This window comes from Molossus molossus, unplaced genomic scaffold (assembly GCF_014108415.1).
Source record: "Molossus molossus isolate mMolMol1 unplaced genomic scaffold, mMolMol1.p scaffold_m16_p_6, whole genome shotgun sequence".
Lineage (NCBI taxonomy): Eukaryota > Metazoa > Chordata > Mammalia > Chiroptera > Molossidae > Molossus > Molossus molossus.
The window spans coordinates 27,596,083-27,620,180 of NW_023425399.1; the positions used below are offsets into that span (position 1 = coordinate 27,596,083).

Here is a 24,098-nt window from a genome sequence, read left to right on the forward strand (position 1 = left end):
AAGTGGATTTTGGAGTTCCTTATGTTAGATGGCAGGTGTGAGGCCTCTCTGGACCTCTCAGTTTCTGCCTCTGTAGAATGGGGGTATTGACTTGAGGATTCACTGATACATTCCACACGAAATGCTTAGCTCTGCGCTCTGTACCTCAGGTGTGCTCAGTGAAAAACAGTGATAACGGTGATGATAGAATCATAAGAACAAGCATTTCTTCATTTCAAAATCCGGTGAGTTGTTCAGTCTCTCTTTGAACTCAACAAAAGGACTTGAAGAATATGTTTATTGTCCAAGCTCAGTGTCTTCACTCTGTAGGTGTTTTATGGGTTGAATCATAGGCTCAGGGCCCATGTGTGCATTTTAAAATGAACACCACTGGCTTTTCAGACCTGGCTCCAGCTCTCACGGGGGCCTTGCTTCAGTGTCGAACTTTACGAAGGGCCCTTTCCTGGGTGATCCTTTTATGATACCCTGTGTTAGACTTACCAGAAGAGCACAGTTACACCACCCTGAAGTTACCAGGTGGGGAAAATCTTGAGCCATTGAAAGAGGAGGTGACTGTGTAGATGGAAATATGAGTTAGTTGCTCTTAGAATTTTTTCACTGTGCGTATATAGGCAGCGAATTAGACCAGCGTCCCTGTCCCTGTTTTTAGAGGATGAAACCAAGGACAAAAGGGCTGTGCCTGGCATAACGTAGGGCCTGCCAAGCTTTGAGCCAGCCCCCATGGGGCGGGGGGACTTGGGTAGCCCGATGCCCATCCCACCATCGCCCTGGGCAGGAGGCAGGTGGCCTCCCTGTGGCAGCCCTAGGTTTTGGTAGTGCGGCCGGGTTGAGCCACTAGGCTCGGGGACGCCTCCTGCTGGGCAGCTCCGAGTGCCTGGCGCGATGTGTGCAGTGTCAGTTTGTGGGGAGGAGTGAGGCGGGCGTGCCAGGCGGAGGGCTGTCCTCAGGCCTGCGGTCTCAGGAGCCCTGCTCTGTCCTCACTTTATCTGGATGGCCTCCATCACCTCTGTGAGCCTCTCTGAGCCTGTTTCGTCGTCTGTAAAATGGGCACCTGGGTGTTTGGAAGTATTAAATGATGCCAGGAATGGAGAGTGCCCAGCGTGGGGCCTGGCACCTGAAAGACTCAATAAATAAGGGTTTGCTGTGTGGTTCATCTGGTGGCTGGATTTTTGGGGGATGTTTTCCTTTTTTCCTTTTGTGATTATGCTTCACTCTGGGATGAACTGTGCTGAGTGAAGTCCATAGGAGAGGGAGCTTTGTGGGGAAAGAGTTCATAGTGAGGGGGGACCCCCTCCCTACAAATGCTGTCTGGACCCAGCTAGCCTTGGACACTCAGCTCTGCCATCGGCACTGCGGTGTCTCATTGGGGGAACAGAGCACAGGTCCCGGGCTGGGCAGAGAGGGGACCCTGTAGCTCTGGAGAGAGGATGGGCTTGCAGGAGACCCCCCTCCCCTTCTTTTGGGGGCTGGAGCTGAAGCACAGACAGGCTTTGTGCAGAGTCACGAGGGGCCAGCAAGGGGGAACTGTGCCCGGGCTTGAGCTTGTCTCACAAGCTTCAGTTCTTGTCAGTGGTTTTGCAAGTCAGTGGAAAGTGCTGACTGGGCAGTTCTCCTTCACCCCAGAACTGTGGGGCTGCGGCTCCTGGCAGGGAGAGGGGAGAAACCTGGCAGGGGAGCCACTTCTTCATCCGCCAGCTCACACCTCCCCAGCTTCCAGGGCTCCAGGTGCAGGATGGGTGGGTCTCTGTGTGGGGACACTAACCCAGGTCAGGGCTGGTCAGGGCAGTGCCTGCAGGTGATGCCTGATGAAGTGGGGCTGGCAGAGGGGCCTGGGGCAGTGTGTGTGGGGACGTGCTGGGCCCTGCCAAGGGAGGTGGCCTGGAGAAGCGTTCCCATCGCTGGTGATAGCCTGGAGGAGAGAACTGGGTTCTGGAATTAGACCATCTGGGCTCTCCTCCCACCTGCAGGTCCTGCACCAACTTATTTGGCCTCAGTTTCTCATCTTTCTTACCCCATAGTCTCGTTGTCGAGGGAGAGGGGATAACCAGTTGACACAGAACTCATCAAGCGTTGTCTCTGCAGTGTCATGACTGGTCACCCAAGTCATCCAGACCCCACCCTTGCCCTCATCCCCATATCTTGTCATTCAGCAAGTTCCCAGGAGGTCATCATAGCACTTTGACCCTCTGATTGCCTCCTGTCTGTCACTTCCTTGGGTCCTTTGTCACCTCATCAGAGAGGCTTCCCTGACCTCCCCACACAGAGCAGCTGCCTCCCCTCACCTGCTTTTCTTGTGGCACCTGTCATCCCCGATATGTGGGAGCTTCTGCTTGTTGCTGTACCTGAGTGCCTGGCGCTCAGTAGTGCTCACTAAACTTTTTGTTCTTCTTGTTTTTATTGTGGTAAAATACACATAACATAAAATTTACCATTTTAACCATAAATTTTTTTTTTCTTTATTGAATTTAGAGAGAGAGAAAGGGAGAGGGAGAGAGAGATAGAAACATCGATGAGGGAGAACACAGATAGGCTGCCTCCTGTATACCCCCCACTGGGGATCGGGCCCACAACCTGGGCATGTGCCCTGACTGGGAATCAAACTGGTGACCTCTTGATGCATAGGTTGATGCTCAACCACTGGGCCACACTGGCTGGGCCATTTTAACCATTTTTTTTTTTTTTTTTATCCTCACTCAAGGACATTCTTCCATTTTTTGTTCAGGTAGAGTGGGAGGGAGAGAAAGAGAGAGAGAAACACCGACATGAAAGGGACACATCAAGTGGCTGCCACCCGCACAACCAACCAGGGCTAGAGACAAACTGAAACTGAGGTACACGCCCCTAGCGGGAACCGAACCCGAGTCTCTCTGGACCACTAGAGCAGTCTCTCTGCTCTAACCACTGAGCCAAACTGACCAGGGCCATTTTAACCATTTTTAAGTGTACAGTAGTACCTCCATATTCACAGGGGATATGTTCTAAGACCCCCTCCCAATGTTTGCCTGAAACTGTGGACAGAACCAAACCTTATATATACTATAATTTTTATATACATATGATAAAGATTAATTTATAAATTAGACACAGTAAGATTAACAACAATAACTTCTAATAAAACAATAATTAGAACAATATACTGTAATAAAAGTTATGTGAATATGGCCTTTCTTCCTGTCAAAAATCGTATTGTATGTAGGTACAGTGTGGGTACGCTGGACAGAGGGATGCTCCCCATCCCAGGCGGGACGGAGTGGAACACTGAGGTTTCATCATGCTACTCAGAACAGCACACAATTGAAAACTTATGAATTGTTTATTTCTGGAATTTTTAATTTAATATTTTGGATCACAGTTGACCACGGGTAACTGAAACCTGAGAAAGCGAAATTGTAGCTGAGCGGGGGGCCCCCCAGGTTGTCCTGTGCCCGCCCAGACTTCTCAGCGCACCGTCCGCAGCAGTGCCTGTACCTTTGCTGCGTGATCATCCTGCCCATCTCCTCCTACTTTCTCAGGGTGGTCGGGACTGCAGGTGATGCTGGATAAAGTGAGGCTGGGAGAATGGCCACTCTCCACACTTCATGGCCTGTGGGGTCTTGTGCTATCTGGGGGGCTGGGGCCATTCTGCCCTTTCTCTCGGGCATTCCCATGTGGGTGTGCTTACATTGTGGCTGCCTGTCTTGGGAAGGTCAGGGCAAGCTCTCCATGCCTGCGCTGTGGCTTGGATGGCGCTGCTGCAGCTTCGGAGGAAGGCCAGGTGAGTGGCCACGTGGCCTGGGGTTTGCAGGGCGATTCATGGAGGCAGGGAAAAGCGGTGTTGAGAATTGACCTTATTAGCAGTGCCTCGGAGCCTCTGCACATGTAGTTCCCCTGCCTGGAGTTCATTTCTCATGTCTCTCCTAGAAATCTCCGACCGCTCTCTGCCCCCAGTAGGCACCCCTCCTCATCCTTTCCCACATTCTTCACTTCATTCCATCAAATCCTTATCACTTCATGTTGTACCTGTGAGTTAACTGGCTGTGTACCTGTATGTTTAATCCACTGCCGTGTTCTCCCCAGGGCTGTGCCATGGGGGGAGATAAAACATATAACCCTTTCTGAAGATGTCTGAGTGGGAGCCTAGGACCCCTTGAGAGAAGAGTAGGTGTGATGGCAATTCCCATTTTTCTGGTGAAGAAACAGTCTTCCCCAAGATCACTCAGAACTAGACCCCATCCAGCACCCTGGTCCTCTCAAAGGGAGCAATCTCCAAGGGCCGAAGTCAGCCCTGTCTGGCTGAGGTGTATTAGTGACTTGGAATGCACAGGGCTTAGGGAGCTGGGCAGCTGCAGGGGAAGGGCAGAGAGGGAGACCCAGTTTAAGCTGGGGGTAGGGAGTGGAACTTGGGCACTGCCTGGCTTGCTGTTCTCTCTGCCTCCTCCTGTCCCGCACAGGCAGACACCCTGTCTCTGGGCGGGCCTGGAGCCTGCTTTTGGATCTTATAGAGCAGCGATTCTCAGCCTTGACTATACAGTAGCATCATGGAGGACCCTTAAAAAAATACCTATGCCTGGACCACAACCCCAGACAGTCTGATTTAGATGGCCCAGTGTGGGGGCTGGGAATCAGTCTTTTATAAAAATCTCTAGGTGAGTCTAAAGTACTGGCTGGGAAGGAATTCCGGTCTCCTGGGCCTTGTAAGTGGTAGGGCCTGGGCAGGCTCTCTGCTCACTCCACCCCAGTCCTGAATGTAAGAAAGGGAGCTGGGGCCTTGGGCAAAAAGGGGAGTTTGCCTAGGGTTCCCACCCTGGTACGGTTCCCCAGGGAGAGAGGATGGATGACTATATTAGTCACCTATTGCTGTGTAACAAACCACCCCCAAACTTAGTAGCTTAAAACAGCAATAAATATTTATTATCCTCACAGTTTTGGTGAGTCAGAAACGTGGGAGTGATTTTGTCGGGTGTTTCTGGCTCAAGGCCTCTCAGGAGGTTACAGTCAGGATGGTGGCTGGGGCTGTAGTCATCCGAATGCTTGACTGAGGCTGGAGGGTTTGCCTCTAGGGTGGTTCGCTCACATGCTTGGCAAGGTGGTTTGGCTGTTGGTCTCAGTGCTTTGCCTCATGGGCCTCTCCCTAGGGTTGCGTTAGTGGCCTTGTGACATGGTGACTGGCTTCCCCTTGAGGAAGCAGTCCAGCACTCCAAGAGAGCAAGATGGAAGCCACAATGCGTTTTTTTCCTACTTTGTGATTTTTAAATTTTTATTGATTTTTATAGAGAAAGGAAGGGAGAGGGAGAGAGACATAGAAACATTGATGAGAGAGTATCATTGATTGGCTGCCTCCTGCACGCCCCTCACTGGGGATCGAGCCCGCAACCCCGGGCACGTGCTCTGACAGTGACCTCTTGGTGCCTGGGTCATGCTCAACCAACTGAGCCACACTGGCTGGGCCACAATGTTTTTTTATTTTTATTTATTGAATGTATTGGGGGTGATATTGGTTAATAAAATTATATAGGTTTCAGGTGTACAATTCTTTTTTTTTTTGATATTTTGTTCAGATAGAGTGGGAGGGAGAGAGAGAGAGAGAAACATCGATGTGAAAGGGACACATCGAGTGGCCGCCACCCACACAACCCAACCAGGGCCGGGGACAAACTGCAACCGAGGTACATGCCCTTAGCGGGAACCGAACCCGGGTCTCTCTGGACCGCAGGCAGACGCTCTAACCGCTGAGCCAAACCGGCCAGGGCCAGGTGTACAATTCTATAAAACATCATCTGTATATTGTATTGTGTGCTCATCACCCCAAATCAAGTCTCCTTCTATTACCATTTATCCCCCCTGACCCTCTCTTTTCTCCCTCTGGTAATCACCATACTATTGTCTGTGTCTGTGAGGTTTTGTTTTGTTTGCTTAATCCCTTCACCTTTTTCACTGAGCGCCCCCCCCCCCCACAGCTGCCAGTCTGTTCTCTATCTGTGTTTCTATTTTGTTTGCTTATTTTGTTCATTAGATTCCACATATGAGTGAAATCATACGGTACTTGCACAGTGTGTTTTACGATCTAGTTTCAGAAGTCATACTCCATCATTCCTATTGTTGGCTACATAGGTCAGTTTGGGAGGGGACTATATTAGGGCCCAAGTACTAGGAGGCAAGGATCATTGAGATTCATCTTGGAGGCTGGTGACTGCATTTATTGTCCTATAATTACACTTGCAGCCTCACAGACCTTGCCTGGGAGGGCCAAGCATCCCCACTGCAGGGTGAGGTGATTTCTCTGAGGTCTGGAGGTCGGAATCATCATGCAGTAGGGTCTATGACCTCTCTATTGGCTGGACTTCCCCTTGCCTCCAGCCCATCTGGTGTCCTGGCCGAGCCCTCCCTGTGGTCTACCCACGAGTGTGCAGACTTGGGCCTGCAGGAATATAACTATAAGAACCATTGCTGTCACATGCCTGGTTGTGGGCTAGGCACTCTGCATTGTCGCCACTCTGCGAGGCAGATACTCTTTATCCCGATTCTACTCATTAGGAAACCGAAGCTCAGGTCATTTGTCTAGTAAGTGGTAGGGATTCAGACCACTGGTATTCAAAAACAAGTGATTTGACCCCAGAGCCTGTGACAACCATGGTGCTATAAGGCGTCTGCAAAGGAGGGGGCTATTTATTAAGTAGCATCATGAAGTGAAACAAAACAAAGTAAGTTTGTGTGTGTCTGAGATTCCTCAGGGCCATGGTAACTTGGGTGCTTCAGAACAGGGCTGGTACCTTGGTTCTGAGGCTGGTTTTCTCTCCAGGTTCAGCCCCTTTAGGAGAACTTACTCCCAGGGAAGAAGTGAGTGACTGTGAATACCATCTCCCATCAGCGCTCTTCTGCCCAGAGCCTGGTGTGCTGTCCCCAAGGGCAGTCTCACACCAACATAGTCGACCAAAATAGTGACCAACATTGTGGTCTCTTGAAGTTCTGTGGTTGCTTACTTCCTGGAGGGGATTCCCGAGGTGGGGTGTCAGGTTCTGCTTAGAGGGAAGGAATCCAGGCCATGGGGTCTCATCCTAAGATTTACTAAAGGGAGCCACAGTGAAACCTGTGCCTTTAGGACTTTTCTCTGGGATTCAGGAGGCTGGCTAATAGGGTCTGGGGTCAGGGCCAGCCTGGTTCAGGGTAGGAATGATTACTCTCATTTTACAGATGGGGAAATCGAGGCTCAAGCCAATGGACTCTCCCAAGGCCACAGTGGTTAGAGGCAGAAATTACCATCTGGGCAGTTTCATCTCTTCCAGGCATGTCCAGGGGCGGCATAGTCATCATATAAGGCCCTGACCTGTCTCTGGGCTGAGGGGGAATGGGGTTTGCCTGCCTCTGCAAGATCTGGGACCTGAGGGGAAGAATGTGGGCCCTACTGGCAGAGAGGTGACTTGCCTACACTGCCACACAGGATGTCGGCGGGTAGATACACACAAAGACAGGAATCCAGGACATAAGGTATGAAGAGCTGGGGCTGGAGATGGGAGCTGAGCTGTTGGGGCTGGCCCAGATTTTGAAAGGTTCATAGGAGACGTTTAGAAGCCATCAAGAACAGCACTTGATCGGATCTATTGTCAGAGCATGATCCAGCCACCTGTTTTTGCTGAAGGTGGGACCTCTAGGGTGGAGTTCTGGGTAAAGCTCTTTGGGAGTGGTATGGGAGCAGGAACTCAGTCCTAGGCTCTGTCCTGGCCCACCTCCACCTGTTTCTCTCTCTCACTGCACAGCCATCAGAAAGACCCTACCCTTCCCTGGCTTCTTTCCTTTCTTCCCTTCTTCTGTCTCCAAGTGGCTTCTAGTCAGAGGCAGGTGGCCTTCAGGATCTCCCCCTGCAGGCAACTATAATCTGGGGTCCTGGAACAATCTCTCTGGCCTTGCAGAGCATCGTGGGAAATAGAGGCTGACCCAGAGTGCTCACCTCTCCAAGAATGACACCCCTCCTGCCACCAGGGCTTGTGTGGGCCATGCTGTTGGCTCTGCCCCCAAACACCCAGTCGAGGGCTGCCTCTCTCCATGTAATGCAGGCTCCCCGCTTCAGAAAAGGCTTACAAAGACTTTTAAAGTTGTGCTTTTAGGGACTTTACACATCTGGCTATGGGGAAGAGATGTGGCTAGCACAGACCCCATGCTTGGAGAGAAGTCTAAGTGCCAGGACGGGCGACGGGCCCTCCCCAGACCTCCTTCCTCACCATGGCCTGAGGGGGTCTGTTGAGGGGAGGCTCTGTGGAATGAGGCACCCCCGCCTGGTCTCTTTTACGAGCTTGGGGGTTGGCTAATGGCCCCCATCTCTGATGCCAACCCTACCCCCAGAACTGGTTAGATTGAGACAGTATTGAGGGCAGTCTGATTGATGTCAGGGTCAAGGTCCAGTCTGGTATTGGAGTTGGGGCCAAGGCTGAGGCAGGGGTTTGAGTTCAGGTGAAGGCTAGGGTTCTTCAACTGAAATGGAGCTCTGAGACCTGCCTCAGGCGGGAGAGGTGGCTCCTGCCTCTGTACTAGTCTCTTTGGAACTTCTTCCCTTTCCTTCCCTTTCTGAGGAGGCCCTTGCAGTAAGTCCCACCAGGTAGCTGTATCTGTCCCCATTTTCTTTTATTATTATTATTATTTTTATCCTCACCTGAGGACATTTTTGCATTTATCTTCAGGTAGAGTGGGAGGGAGAGAGGGATGAAGAGAGAGAGAAACATTGATGTGAGAGAGACACATCGAGTGGCTGCCACCCACATGACCCCACCGGGGCTGGGAACAGAACTGAGGTACGTGCCCTTAGCGGGAACCGAACCCGAGACTCTCTGGTCCGCGGGTCTATGCTCTAACCGCTGATCCAAACTGGCCAGGGCCCTGTCCTCATTTTACAGATGAGAAAGCTTGAAGACTAAAGGAGGCCATTGAGCATCTGATGGGATTTAGACAGTGTGTCCAGGAGGCGGGGTGTAGATGCTATGTCTTTGGGGTGAGTTCAGATGTGTTGGCCAGATGGGGCCCAGAGAAGGTGTCAAGGGAGAGACGATCGGGGCCTGAGTCTCTGGGCTCCCACCAGTGTTCTCTCCTTTCCCTTGTGTCTCCTGGGCTCACAGGCTGTCCTTGTCCTGTGTCTGCCCCCCCATCAGTCACTGGTCAAGTCTGGCTCAGCTCTCCTGCCTCTTTCACTTCCTGGCTGGCTGGCTGGTAAGGAGGACTGGGGAGGGTCTGGCGGGAGGAGTTCAGGCCCAGCCCCTTCCTGGGGTTGAGGGGTGGGAGGAGCCTTGCAGGCAGACACAGAGCCCCTTTGTCTGGGCGGCTGTGCAAAGCAGCTGGTCTGGGATTTCTGGGTGTTTTTACATCTGAAGAATAATTGCATTGTCTGGGGGGCCCCTCGAGAATCCAAATCCCTCCCCAGACCTGCCAGGCAGTCCAGAGAGATTCCCTTGAAAGCCCCCCTCCCCTCCTGTTGGAAGCCTGAGGCAGAGGGGTCCCTCCAGGGAAACTGAGGTAGGGCTGCTGCCCTTGAGCACTAGGAGTATCGTTGGGAGGAGAGACTTAGAATTCCCCAGGGTTGGTTGGGGAGGGTACAGGTGGCCCCCAGCACCCTGGGAGGGCTCACATGAGCGATCTTGGGGCTGAAGGAGGGGAGGAGCCTGTCAGGCGGAGGGGTGGGCCTGTTTTGGAGTGCTCCAGCTGGGGCCTGGCCCTGAGGGTGAGGAGAGGAGCCAGGTGGGCTAACTGCCGGCCACGCTCTTCTCCTCTGGGAAATGGTCTTGCACTTGGGTGACACTGAGTGAAGGACAAGAGGTAGACGCGTTTGGGGGTAGCCTGTGTCAGAGGGCAGCCAAGGAAGGGTAGACTTTTTTTTTTTTTTTAGTGAGGGGATTTTGGAAGGGAAGCTGGCCCTTTGTGGCATCATTTTTGTTATAGTGGCCACTGTTGGGGAGGGAAGTGGCCTCCAACACTGTGGAAGAAGGGCCCCCTGTGCTGAGCTGGACCACTGACCCTCCTTGCAGGTCGCTCCCAGGCTTGGGGAAGGTCACCAGTCTAGCCAGGGGCCATGGCTCAGTGATTGTGGGGCTGTGGCCTCCCTCCGGAATAATAGGCAACAGGCTGTCGTGGGGTGAGGTGCCCATGCTTTGGGAATGGGTAGGGAGTGGTGGTGCTGGCAGAGAGGAACCGGCATAAGAAACTCCATTTCCAGGGTATCTGTTACTTCAGGACCATCAGTAGAGCAGACAGGCCTTGCTGGTAGTTCAAGCAACAGAAAACCGTGCGGCCACACAGCCACACAGCCACAGCCACACAGCCACAGCCACAGCGCTCTGCACAGGGTGCGCATGTGAGAGAACCGAGAGCCCGCTCCTCTGACGTGTGCGGGAGGGATGTTTCCCACAGGCCTTCAGTTGGGCTGCGCTGGGCTGCTCACCGCCTTGGTGAAGTCGGCCTGTGTGTATGTTTGAGGGGGTGTCAGTGAAAACTGAAGCTGGAAAGCTCAGCCTGGTCCAGAGGGTCAAGGGCTAAGGCCGTCCTCATGCCTGGTACATCGTAGATGCTCAGTGCATGGCCGGATTTTATTCCTGGCCAGAGAGAGGCCTGGCCATGCTTGTCTTTGAGGGGTGGCTGAGCAGTTCTGTAGGCGTGCAGCTCAGGGGGAGGAGGCAGGCCCCGCCTGGGGAAGCTGAGGGTAGAGAACAGTTATTTGGGCTGTGGGGTTGACATGACTTGACCTGATGGATAAGGATGGGTCTCCCATGAAGGATGCCTTCAGTTTTGAGCCTGGGAGTGCTCGGCACTCCAGCAGTTTTAACTGTCATGGGGAACGTGTAAGGAGATGGGAAGTCAGTTCTGGGCATTTCCAGGAGGGGCTGGGCAGGGTCAGATGTGGGAGGCCAGGACTAAACATGTCTCTTGTATTTGACGATGAGGAGGCAGTTCTTGGAGGGTAAATCACAGCGTGACAAATGAAACTGGTGAGGATTTTGAGAGGAGGTGGGTGGGGAAAGGGACACATGCCTGGCTGCTAGTGCCCGTTCCTGTTGGGTGGTCTCCTGGTCTTCATCCATCCTTGTTTGGTGACCCTGCCATGGGACAGGTTTTCTTCCCTGTGTCCTCGTTCCCCCCCTGCTGCCTTTTCTTTGCAGTCTGGTTTCGTGGCAGGTCAGCCAGGGCAGTGTTGGCTCCGGGCAGCAGGGGGAGGTGGTGGCCTGCGGGCCAGAACGGGAAGGAGGATGGGGGGGCAGCGGGCATCTTGAATGGTGTCGAGACGCTCAAGCCGTGTCTGGCCTGATTTCTTGAAGCTACGAGGCTTGACCTGATTGGGGACAGAGGGGCCCAAGCTCCCACCCCCCATTTTGCCGTGGGAGCAGGAACTAGAAGAAAAGTGCCGTTGCTCCGTGCTCCTGCCTGTCTCCTTCCCACCCCTCCTCCCTGCCTGGCTGAGCCAGCACTTTTTTCTTCTCTCCTTTATCTGCTCGAAAAGTACAGGGTGTCCTGTTTCTCCTGTGCATGCAGATCAAGGAGCGGACGCTTGTTTATTTGTTTGTTTATTTGTTTATGTATTTATGTATTTATTTCCTCAAGTCTAGAGAAGGGCAGGCAGGCACCGAGGAGCATTTCTTCCTCAAAAAGACATTTTCTCATAAAATTTAAAATAAAAAAAATGGAAAAGGAAAGATGCCACAAACCAATGGAAAACACATTGCTTTCCCCTCCCAGTCAGATAACAGAGCACCCAAAGGGCCGGTTCAGTGTGTAGCCGAGGGCCCACAGTAGGTGTCGCACATGGTTTTCTCTCTCCCTTTCAGTTTGGACCTCACGGTATGTTGGCTCCAAGGGCCGATGGGGGAGACATGGGGCGGCAACTCCTTATCTGTCTGCCCTCTGTGGGCTGTGTGAGTGGCCTCTCCGGCTTCTTTGGGGTCCCAGGGGTTGACAGGGCATCTGGAACTAGCTGTGAGGGCACAGGGGTGCAGGCGACCTATATGACGCCATTTACCTGCTTCCACGGCGGCACCCCATGTGTGATGTCTGAGTTCAAGGTCTCTGACACTTAGGACCTCAGGCTCTTTCTGTGTTGTCTCAAAGGCAAGCTGCCCGCCTGCGCTTCCCACAATCCATTTCTGAACTTGGTCCCAAAGACAGTCTGCTCACAATTTAGCTGCAGAACTTTATAAATGATGTTCACACACGAGGCTTTTGAGAATGATGACAATCCTGGGGCATTCACAGAGGGACTTACTTGACTGTCACAACCATGTTGTGAGGACAAGCTGGCCGCGTCGGAGAGAAGGAAGTTCAGAGCCGGCAGGAAGGCGCTGTGCCCCAGGCTTTCCTTCCCTAGACCTGCTTCCCGAGGCGGCAGCTTGTCTGGACCTGAGTGTTTAGATGTGGTGCCCCTGGGGGCCTGGGGGGTGCTGTGATGAGACTTCAGAGGGGGTGGGCCCCCCAGTTTCCTCCCAGCCACACACTGGGTCCCATAGGAGCTTTTTGAGAAGGGGTTCTACCAATAAGGTTTGAGAACTACTGCATTGATCCTACCCCTTTATTGTATAAAAGAGGTGTGTTTTGGGGGGAGGGGAAGTGGCTTTGGGCTGGGGGTAGGAATGGAGGCCCAGAAACAAGCATGCAGGCAGAGCCACCCCCACCCCGGCCCCAGGGAACTGGCAGGGAGGGCTGTAGAGCCACATCGCATCACCTCATTGGTTGCCCAGCCATGGTGACGGCGACAGCTGGCAGCTCTGGGCATCCCGTGTGTTTACAGACCTGCTACAGAACAGGCTCCTTGTCTGCGTTGCATCTCTGACCCTTCCTGCCTGCTGGCCGCCCTGGCAGGGGGTACAGGCAGCCACACCCGCACCTCGAAATTTCCTTTCCTGTTAGGAGAACCTGGGAGAGGGGAGGGACAGAGGAGGAAAGGACTCCAGCCAGCCCTGCCCCCCACTTGCGGCTGGACAGAACATCAGGAAGGGGTGGGAGGTGGAGGGACAGAAAGAGGAGGGAGGAAGAATAGGAAAGCTGGGTTATAGGCTGTCCTGGAAGGGGTGGGGTACCAGTCCGAGTTGGGGGGCCCCTCTGAGGAGCTCTGGGCCATGGGTACCACCTTCCAGCTCTCTGCAGAATCTTTTCTGCACTAAGTTGGCCTGGGCCTGGGGTTTGGACAGCATTTGGGGGCAGTCCATGCCCAGGTGTGACATGGGCAGATGGCGTGGATGAGGGGAGCAGCTTCTCAGCCTGAGCATATTGAGAAAAAGACCCCTTTGCTAGACATTGGGGTGTGTGGAGAAGGAAGTCGGTGTGTCAGCTTTCATTTTTTTATAGGGAGCCAGGAATGGGTACGTGGATGGTTTCTGAGGAATACACACACCACAGTTAATGGCACAAATCCTAAGTGTCCAGCTCTGTGGATCCTCATATGTACACCATCCAGATCAAGATACACATTCCTGCACCCCAGGGGGTTCCCTCCTGACCCTTTTCAGTCTTCCTCCCCCCATCTCTCTTCTGTCATCACAGACTGATTTGACCTGTTTGTGAACTTTATGTGAATAGGGTCATACAGTATGAGCTCTTTTATCTCTGGCTGCTTTTGCTCAATGTAATGTTGTTGAGATTATTGCTGAGAACTATTCCCTTGCATGGATAGCTGTACACAGCACAATATATTTATCCACTGTCCTATGGATGGATCTTTGGGTTGTTTCTGGGCTTTGACTATTATGAATAAAGCTGCTATGAACATTCTTTAGCATATTTATTTGGTGGAATATGCCATCTTAGGTATGAGTGACAGCTTTTCAGATGCCCCTAACCGCTGCCCAGTAGACACCTTCCACCCATATTTGCTCCCTGTTGTTAGGTCCTGGATGCTTTTAGAGTCTGCAACTTCTGCCACTGAAATCTCAGCAAAGGCAATTGGAATGTAAGTTGCTTGCGTCAGGGAAGGAACAGGGACAGAATCAAAGCTGAGCGGCCTCCTGGGATAACCCATGGACACCGTCAGACCTTTGTGCTCACTCTGGGAATGAAGAGGTAGCCTCTCCCAGCCTTGAGCCAGATTCAGGGACCCCCCTTGGCCTCCTACCATCAGCTCCCTAGCCTGGCGTCTCTGAGCAAGCTGGCTTAGTGTAACTGTCAATTTGATGTCTGGCCTCTGGTGCCACGGGTCCTCACGGTTCAGTTTCCTGGGCTCCTTGCTGCTTTGCGGTGACTGAGGGGCTGGATGGCTGGGGAAAACAACCAGAGGTCTACCCGGAATAGCAGAGGCTCATCCAATACCGGCCTCGTGGCATTTTTGGAGGGAGGGCGGGACTATGTCCTGCCCACCAAATTGCTACCTCATTGAGGTTGTGAAAGACCAACAGAAATCCAGAGGAGGAGAGAAGGGGCAAGGAAGAGAGAGAGTGTCAGGGAAGAGCTAGGCAAGGGAGGGAGAGTAGAGGGTCCAGTGCTGTGTGTACAAGTATCTGGGGTTGGTGTGAGCATCCTGAGGTCCATGCAAGCATCCTGGGGTCAGTGTGGGAATCCTCGGGTTGGTGTGAGCTGAACCACAGCAGCTATGCTGGGCCCAGCTGGTCGAGGGTCAGCAGTACCAGTCATTTTCTCTTCATTTTGGCCTTCTTGGTCATCCTGTTCCTGGCTGGCTCTTGTCTCTCAGCCTAGGGGAAGAGGTAGTGCCTAACAGGTTTTGGATAGGATTGATGGCTTTCAGGTGCTCAAAGTGGGTCCCCAGCTCTCCTGCTTGCTGGTGGAGGCCCACAATGCGTCCCTTCCTCCCTCCCTCCCTCCTTGTCTCTTCTTCCCTCCTCACACTCTCTGAAGATGGCTCTTATTTCCAGGCCCTTGAGGAGGACAGGGAGGGCTCCAGGTCTCCCCTTGAGGTCAGAGCCCACGAGCCACCCCTTGGGGCAGGTGAGAAGTGAAGGTGTGGTAGGTGAGCTGTGACATCCCTGCCCTCTGCAGGTTCCTAGGAGGCGAGTGCGGACGGTATGCAAAGTTGTGAATCCAGTGGCGACAGTGCGGATGACCCTCTCAGTCGTGGCCTACGGAGAAGGGGACAACCTCGTGTGGTGGTGATTGGTGCCGGTTTGGCTGGCCTGGCTGCAGCCAAAGCACTTCTGGAGCAGGGCTTCACGGATGTCACTGTGCTTGAGGCTTCTAGCCGCATCGGAGGTCGTGTGGAGAGCGTGAAACTCGGTGAGTGCCACCTTAGCCCAGCTGCCTCCCAGAGTCACCTCTTGTCCCCCAGTGCCTTGGCCCTGCCTGAAATCTCAAACTTTAGCTACTTCTTTGGGTAAGTATTCCATCATGCATGCTGCCTGGATGTTTTCCTAAAGCGTACCTTGCTCCTCTCAGTAGCCCTCTGAGGTAGGCAGGACAGGGCTCTGGGCTCCATTCTTTGGAATATGACCTAGGAGTCACAGTGTTCAGGAGGGGAAGGATACCCAGAACCAGAACCAAACTCTCTTGGTAGTGGACAGACCAGTTTCTATTTCACAAGAAGGGGAATTCTGTGAGCTTCTATTAGTCATTAACGTTTGAGTGTGAATTAGTGTATCATGACCAAGAGTTAGCTGGGACAATAGAAACATAGGGCAGTGGAGGGGGAAAGGGATTGTGGGTGATGGGCAGGTCTTAGGGTAGTCTGGGAAAGAGGTCTGTCCAGGTTGCAGAATAGTGAGGATTCTGGAGAAAGCCGCCAAGTGAGACTTATCCCAGGGGTGGGAAGATTATGCTGGGCGTCCTAGAAGATGGGGAAGTGTCTGAAATGCAGCTGGAGGCCAGGACTTCCCAGCCAGGGGGTCTGACCATTGAGAGGCTGAGCAGGTAGGGACCATGCATTGCGGGCTGCACTGACCGTAGGATTTTGTGTCTGTGACTGTTCCCTTACAGGCAGCAAGGCCAAGCAGATTCTGTGGGCCCATATTTTGGTGGATGGGGCAAGAAAAGTAGGTTGTCAGGCGTGGAATAAGCAGAGGTTGAGGACACGTGGGGATTTTCTTCTCTCAGAGAATGTGATCACATTAGGAGTCTTCCCCTATAGCAGTTACATGAAGTCGGTGTCATTCCCTGGCACACACAGGAGAGTGTGTCAGCAGCAAGGATGGAAATGCCATCCAGGGCACTTGTCAATGTGGAAACAGCCAGCAGGGAAGGGTGGGACTCTTTGCTTGACACCTGATTGGCTGGCCTGGGGTCCTAGAGAAGGGGCTGCTGCATTTGTGATTCTTGAGTCTTGATAAGACACTCAGGGCCTGACGTGGAAGCAGACGATGGGAGGACAGTAGCTCAGCCTCAGTGGTAGCTGACAGCCGAGATGTGCTGTGCAGTGAAATGTTGGTGCAGACAGCGAGGAGGAAGAGATGGGGCTTCAGGAGGCTGAGAGTATGCACAGTCCAGTAGGAAGTCTTCCCTGGGGGAGCGAGTTCGGCTGTGGTGAGAAGGATGAGGCAGTACTCATGGAATGATGTATATGAGGAATACCAAGGCAGACCTGCTAGGAGAGGGGAGAGCTTGTCTTGGCAATGACATGTGTACATGTGTTGTGTGCCCAGGCTGCAGTGTGAGATGGTCACTGTGAGTCTCAGTGAAAAGAGCAGGGGTCAAGGGTGAGAAGCCCCAGGGACACTGTTGGAGGATGGGTGTAGACTTAGAGATCGTAACTGGTACCCTTTGGATGCTGGGGTATAGCAAGGATGACAAAGGCAGGGGAGCATGTGGGAGAGGGCAGGAAATATCCTCATTCTGGGGCCTGCTCTGGGCACCCCACCCCCTGGCAGAGCCTGGTGGATAGGGGTGGGGCACTGACCTTGCAGCTGACCTCAAGCTGCTCTCCTTGTTCCTGCTTTTGCTGTGTGTCTGGAGCCAGGAAGGTTGCCACATGCCGGGACATCACTTCTCAGTGTTTGTATGATGTGGAGCTCCCTGCTCTGCTCTGGGCAGGGTCCCCAGGTTTACTAGGGTTTCCAGGCTGCTGGCCCCATTCTGTTCCTGTTGGGAGCTAAAACCAGGCAAGATACTTGGGGAGCCCCAAGCCTGAGGCTCTAAAGGAAGATTAGTAATAAATGCCCCCATGCCCACCAGGAACCCACTAGAGGCAGGGCACTGGGTTTTCAGCTTTTGGTGCTCTCTGGTCTGCCTACCTCCAGTTAGTCCAGTGTGGTGACTCTGGTGGGGCAAATCATGAGTCATCAGGTAGCAGCTATCTCAGCTAGAAAGTGGAATCCCTTTTGTGCTACTTGTGGTTTCACTGGGAACTTTTCAATAAAAATTTTTGTTGGTTGCCAGAGGGTGCCCCTAATCCCCAACCTGTCCTTCTGTGGGGTGGAGTGGTCCTCCTTGAGGAAGGAGGGTGAGGCAGTGTTCTAGCCCTCTCTGAAGAGTCCCCACCCCTCTAATGGCCTATTGTTGTCACCATCAGGACACGCCACCTTTGAGCTGGGAGCCACCTGGATCCATGGCTCCCAGGGGAATCCCATCTATCATCTAGCAGAAGCCAATGGCCTTCTGGAAGAGACAACTGATGGGGAGCGCAGCGTGGGCCGCATTAGCCACTACTCCAAGAATGGCGTGGCCTGCTACCTTACCAACCGTGGCCGCAGGATCCCCAAGGACGTGGTTGAGGAATTCAGCGATTTATACAACGAGGTGAGGTGTTAGTAGGGCAGCGAGGCAGAAAGTATGGGGGCAGGGAGCACTCTGGCAGTGTTTAGGAAGTCTTCTAAGATCCTTGCCATATCCTTGCACACTCTCTGAGCCCTGCATTTGGAATATCAGGACAATTTGTGAGTACAATGAAGACAATGAGCGGAGAAGTTAGATAAGAAATTATTGGTACACCTGATTAAGTAGTTCTCCAGAAAGGCCTTAAACATCTTTTATTAGATTTATTACTAGGTACTTAGGTGGTAATTATTATTATTGCTTTGGATACTTTTGTAAATGGTAATTTAAAAAAAAATTATTTTCTAGTTGTTCCTGATATATACAACTATAATGGGTTTTTTTTTGTTTTAATCCTCACCCGAGGACATTTTTTCATTTTTTGTTCAGATAGAGTGGGAGGAAGAGAGAGAGAGAAACATCGGTATGAAAGGGACACATCGAGTGGCTGCCACCCGCATGACCCAGTCAGGGCTGGGGACAAATTGTAACCGAAGTATATGCCCTTAGTGGGAACCGAACCCGGGTCTCTCTGGACTGCAGGCCGACGCTCTAACCACTGAGCAAAACTGGCCAGGGCTATAATGGATTTTTATATATTGATTTTAGCTACCTTGATAAATTATTATTTTAGTTCTAATACTATATCTGTTAATATGTTGTATTAATTTATATTTTAATAATGTTTTAGAATTTTATGTATATAATTCTATACAAAAAAAAAAGAGAGAGAATTTGTTTTTTCCTTTCTAATCCTTAGACCAGCATGTCTAATAGGACTTTCCACGATGATGGAGATGTATCATACTTGTACTAGCCAGTATTATAGTCGCTAGCCACATGTGGCTCTTGAGGTCTTGATGTTAGCTAGTAAAACTGAGTAAGTAAATATTTAATTTAATTTTAAATTGCTACAAGTGTCTAGTGGCATAGCCTAAGACTATTCCTTTCTTTTTCTTGTCTTATTGTACTGACCAGGATCTCTAGTATAGTGTTGGATAGAAGTGGCACACTTGTTTTATTCAGGATTTTAAAAATATGTTAATATTTTTAGTATCTTTCAGTGGTGCCGTGAACTGCACTGGACAAGCAAGTTAACATTTAGGCCCTGCCTTCTGATACCTTGTTATTTATAGGATAATGACCCTTCACTCTAGGTCCATAAATTGGCCAACAAACACCTATTGTACATTTTCTATGTCTCTTGAGTATGGGAAAAGAGAGATGACACTTGTTTTGGGGTAGTCCCTGCTCAGTGGGGCTGGCTCAGTGTGTGTGTACCCACAAGGTGTGTTATGTGTAATCCCATGGTATTGTGTGTTTTCACACATGTGCAAAGAGACTGAGTTATTAATGAGTAGATAAGAACTAGTATTCTTCAAAATGACCCTTCTTGGTTGACTGGGAATCAGTCATGCTATGATTGTGAGTATTTCAAGCCTGGATGCCTCTTGAGAATGACCTTAGGGTCCATGACTTACTTGTTCTTTTAAATGTCCTTAAAAGTAGATTATCATCAACTTCTGCTTGTGGGTTTGAATTTTGAAAACCAAGTGTGAGTTGTAGAAAGTAAGATGGATAAGGTGGGTTATCAGTCTGGGTGGTGATGCTTTGGGTCAGAAGGAAAAGATATTAACCATGAGGTCCACCGTGGCTGTTAACCAATGCTGGAGGCTATTCTAAAGAGGTGTGTCTAAGCTTGTGAAGCCCTGCCTGAGGGTGGTTTCATAACAGATATACAGCCTCCCTCCAAAGGTGATGACTCTGAAGGGCTTCTCATTTGACTCCATTGGTTAACACATAAATGATTTGCAATAGTATCTTAGAGCTCACTTTCTGGAGGGAGACTGCCTTGATTCAAATACCAGTTCTACCCTTTATTGGCTGTATAATCTCCAGCAAGTTATTGAGCCTCTCTGAGCCTTACTTTCCTCATCTATAAAATGGACATAGTTATATCTACTTCACAGTGTCACGAGGATTAAATGAGATCCTGATGAAAAGTGCTTAATGAGAATATGGGTGAGTATTAGCTGTTTAAGCTTGTCTCGTTTCCCTTGGGTCACATTGGAAAGATGTCATTTAACTCAGATCAGGAAACTATCCATATGAAAGACCATATTCAGTTAAGGCAGTTCTAGTTGATGACTGACATAAAGAATCACGAAGATGGACTAAATTTGTTACTCCTCAGCTGGGCATTTCGGCTTCTAGTCAACATAAAGTAAGGACTAGCTACCATGTTGATTATCACCCAAGCAAGTTGAAAGCCTGACTCCTTGGCAGTGGTACCGGGTGAGGAATTTGCTGAGGACTCCAATTAAGGCCAAACACCCAGCATCTTGTGACTGAAGGGAGGAAAAGTAAACAAAGTAACCCATTTACTTCTTTATATTTTATACTTCAGAGACATTTGATTCATGTTTACATCTCATGTAGGGGCCTTTCCCTTGCGTGGAATGGTTTGGGGTGGGCAATGCCACCTTCCTTCCTCCACTTTGCAGCCCGAGGGTTTATTTATGCCAGGGCTGGGTTAAAGGGCAGACATCGTTCCCATGAATGTGTGCTTGACTAAATTCAAACTCACTTTAAGAAGGGAAACACATTAATAGGCACCCACAGAAGTTTGGCCAAGGAGCCTGCATTTCCAGTGTTCTGGGAGGGAGAGTGGGCGTATGCTCATGCTCACAACCCTTCATTGATGCCAGGGTCTTGGATCAAGTCCAGAGTTCTTGACAAGACCCTTAGTCCTTCATGCCTCAGCCCCTGCCTGCCTTTTCAAAGTCGTCTCTTACAACTCTGGCTTTCCTTGCTGCTTACTTCAGCAATACTGAACCACTCTGAACACAATGCATCTTACATTCTCTCTCCCCCCGCCCTCGCTTTCATCTTTGAGTATGCTGTTCCTTTTGCCTGAAATACTTTTCCTCTCCCTCCCACTGCCGATCTGACTATCTCTTGACTGTCCAAGGTTGTCTGGGTTGATCTCACAACGCGTGTGCTCTTTCCTGTCACAGCACATTTTATGATGTCTCCCCAACTTGAGTGAGGTCAGGGGTTCAGGACAATGTCCTTCTGGTTCACTTTTACAACCTTTGTCTGGCAGAGTCCAGTAAATGTTTGTTGGTGAATGTTGGGACGTAGGCTTTGTCTTTTGGGGAATCGCATGCCTGACCCAGGACTGGCTTCCTTCCTCAGGGAGACCTGCCCAGTGTTTGATGGGGATGATATATACCAGGCAGGCAGGAAGGCAGTATGGCCGACCCCATGGCTCATTCACTTCTCTCTGTTGATGAGATGTGGGTTGAAGTTCTTGACAAAATATGCCCGTGAAATGCATTTCCATTCCTTGGCACAGTGGTGAGACCTCCCTGCCCTCCACATGCCCTGCCCAACATGGCCACCTCCCTTTACTGAGTCTGAGTCCTATAGTAAAGGGAGCACCCTGATCTGAGCAGGGCCAGGCAGCATCTTCTGGGAGATCGCAATTCAGGGCTCCTTCTGCTCCCTCTCTCTCAAAACACTGGCCAGGCCACTGCTTAAGACTGCCCTCTTGGGAGAGAGCAAAGCTGACATGCTTGGGCAGGAGTGGAAGGGAAGGGGTTTGTGTATTTGGTTCTTGGAAAAGGGAAACGTGTGCAAATCTGGGTTCTAAAATGGGTTGTCTGCTTGGCCATGTAGAACCCATGAGGGGCGGTTCCTTTCCCACAAACTGTACAGGCACCAAACATTTCACTTTTCGAAGAAAGGGCCCAGCAACAGAGCCTCCAGGGCCCATCCCACCACCCTCACAGGCCCAGGTGGCCTCAGAGGGTGGCGTCTGGAGGAGGCTGGGTGCCCAAGGGAGCTTGCCATCCTTGTTGAGTCTCAGTGCCACATTGAGCACCACATCGATGCGCCAAAGGAAGAGGGGTCGTGGGCTTGGTATCTGGAGACATCTGAGAAGTGTTGGGCTCTTTGGTCTGAGATGGAGGTGAGATGAGGCAGTGTGTTTTCAGCCTCCTCGGGTCTCTCTGGCAGGTCTATAACTTGACCCAGGAATTCTTCCGGCATGGTAAACCAGTCAATGCTGAGAGTCAGAACAGCGTGGGGGTGTTCACCCGGGAGGAGGTGCGAAACCGCATCAGGGATGACCCTGACGACACGGAGGCCACCAAGCGCCTGAAGCTCGCCATGATCCAGCAGTACCTGAAGGTATCTTTGCCCACGGGGGAGCTTAGTTGAGTACAGGTACCAGAGTGAGGAGGACCATTCTGGAGAATCTGGGTTTGAGGAGGGCATGCTGCTCTGAGGTCATGCTCTGACCCCTGCCCAGCCCTGTCAGTCACCTGGCTTCTCTCTGGCTCTCCCCACAGGTGGAGAGCTGTGAGAGTAGCTCGCACAGCATGGATGAGGTATCCCTAAGCGCCTTTGGGGAGTGGACGGAGATCCCCGGCGCCCACCACATCATCCCGTCAGGCTTCATGCGGGTTGTGGAGCTGCTGGCCGAGGGCATCCCGGCTCACGTCATCCAGCTGGGAAAAGCCGTCCGTTGTGTGCACTGGGACCAGGCCTCGGGCCGCCCCCGGGGTCCTGAGATTGAGCCCCGGGGCGAGGGTGACCACAATCACAACGCTGGGGAGGGTGGCCAGGGTGGAGGTGAGCCCCGGGGGGATGGGTGGGATGAGGATGAGAAGTGGCCGGTGCTGGTGGAGTGCGAGGACTGCGAGGTGATCCCGGCGGACCACGTGATCGTGACGGTGTCGCTGGGCGTGCTCAAGAAGCAGCACACCAGCTTCTTCCGGCCCGGCCTGCCCACCGAGAAGGTGGCTGCCATCCACCGCCTGGGCATCGGCACCACCGACAAGATCTTTCTGGAATTCGAGGAGCCCTTCTGGGGCCCCGAGTGCAATAGCCTACAGTTTGTGTGGGAGGACGAGGCAGAGAGTTGCACCCTCACCTACCCACCCGAGCTCTGGTACCGCAAGATCTGCGGCTTTGACGTCCTCTACCCTCCGGAGCGCTACGGCCACGTGCTGAGCGGCTGGATCTGCGGCGAGGAGGCCCTCGTCATGGAGAAGTGCGACGACGAGGCGGTGGCCGAGATCTGCACCGAGATGCTGCGGCAGTTCACAGGTGCGGCCCTGCGCCTCCGCGGCCTGCTTCCACCCGCTCTGCAGGCAGCCGCCACCCTCTGCCAGACCCTCTGAATCCCAGCCCCCGGGGGGCAGCTCCCCTCGCCACAGCTTGTGACACCGAGGTGGCGCGGCCACTGGGAGAGCTGCCACCGGCTGCCACGTCTCAGCCGCGGGCGCCTAAATTGAGGGCTCTCACCCTGGTCGGGAGCTTGAGACACTCAAAACCATAGGCTCTGTGTTTCTTCTCTCTAAGGGCCATGGTAAAAACAGAGATGTCACCGCAAAACCTCAGATTGCCCATATCCTACTCATTGTCTTGCTAAGAGATGGATACGCTTTACTGTCGGGTTCTTTTAGTTGAACATCTTTCATCCGCTATCCCGGAGAGCCCCACAAGAACCCCCGAAGTTGGAAGGAAACATGATTATCTAGCATGTTTTTCGGATAGGAAAATTAAGGCTCAGGGAGATAAGGTGTTTTGCTGGGGTCACAAGGAGACCAGGGGTACACCGCTTGAACCTCAGCCGCCCTCCTCCTCCATCCCCGAGCCTCCCCACAGCAGCCTGGCCCTCTTGGAGACCTGGAGGTGGATGGGACTGTTCTGCTCAGGGCATCTTCTGTGCGTGGCCATTTCTTATCCTCCTTCCTCTTGGCTCTTCTGACTCCCCAACAGGGAACTCCAACATTCCCAAACCTCGGCGAATCATGCGCTCAGCCTGGGGCAGCAACCCTTACTTCCGAGGCTCCTACTCATACACGCAGGTGGGCTCGAGTGGGGCAGACGTGGAGAAGCTGGCCAAGCCCCTGCCATATACAGAGAGCTCCAAGACAGCGGTGAGTGTGGGTGTGCTCAGTATGGGGGGCGGTTAGGGCCTGGAGGGGTCCGGGAGGGCTGGGTGTGTGTGTTCTGCATGTGTTTGTCCAGGGAGAGCAGGGGGAAATGTTGTATTCCCCGAGGGGTACCAAAGTGAGACAGGGATGGAGGGCCTCCTATAATGAAACGGAAAAACAAGAAACTGTGCACTTAACATCTGGAAGAAAAGATGGAATCAAATTGAGATGTTAAACGCTTTCTTGATGTTATAAAAACAACCATTTAATGCTGTGCTGTTCAATATGGTAGCCGTTAGTTATATTTCATTTAAGTGAATTAATTAAAATTTAAATTAATAAAATTTTAGGTCCTCAGTTGCACTAGCCACATTTCAGGTTCAGTAGCCACATGTGGCCGGTGGCTACCACATTAGATTATGTAGCTATAGAACGTTTCTATCATCATGGAAAGTTCTACTGGGCAGGATTGATTCAGTGAAAGGAAATTTCCCCAGTACGTTTTCGCCTCCCACCAAT

General features: G+C 51.9%; 1 protein-coding gene across 16 annotated transcripts in view; it reads left to right on the top strand.

The window, feature by feature from the left end:
- The window catches only part of SMOX (spermine oxidase), a 53,606-nt gene that overhangs the window by 10,826 nt on the left and 18,682 nt on the right, over positions 1–24,098 (top strand). For 8 of the 16 annotated variants that reach the window (XM_036245542.1, XM_036245534.1, XM_036245537.1 and 5 more), the window contains 5 exons: positions 14,932–15,165; positions 17,390–17,616; positions 21,652–21,825; positions 21,987–22,746; positions 23,422–23,582. In XM_036245542.1, the coding sequence (XP_036101435.1) occupies positions 14,958–15,165; positions 17,390–17,616; positions 21,652–21,825; positions 21,987–22,746; positions 23,422–23,582 (1,530 nt within the window). In that variant the 5' untranslated portion in view covers positions 14,932–14,957. Of the gene's footprint in view, positions 1–199; positions 225–3,352; positions 3,545–13,815; positions 13,892–14,931; positions 15,166–17,389; positions 17,617–18,433; positions 18,512–19,584; positions 19,654–21,651; positions 21,826–21,986; positions 22,747–23,421; positions 23,583–24,098 lie in introns of those variants that run through there. The other 8 variants (XM_036245538.1, XM_036245535.1, XM_036245539.1 and 5 more) reach the window with 8 other exon arrangements.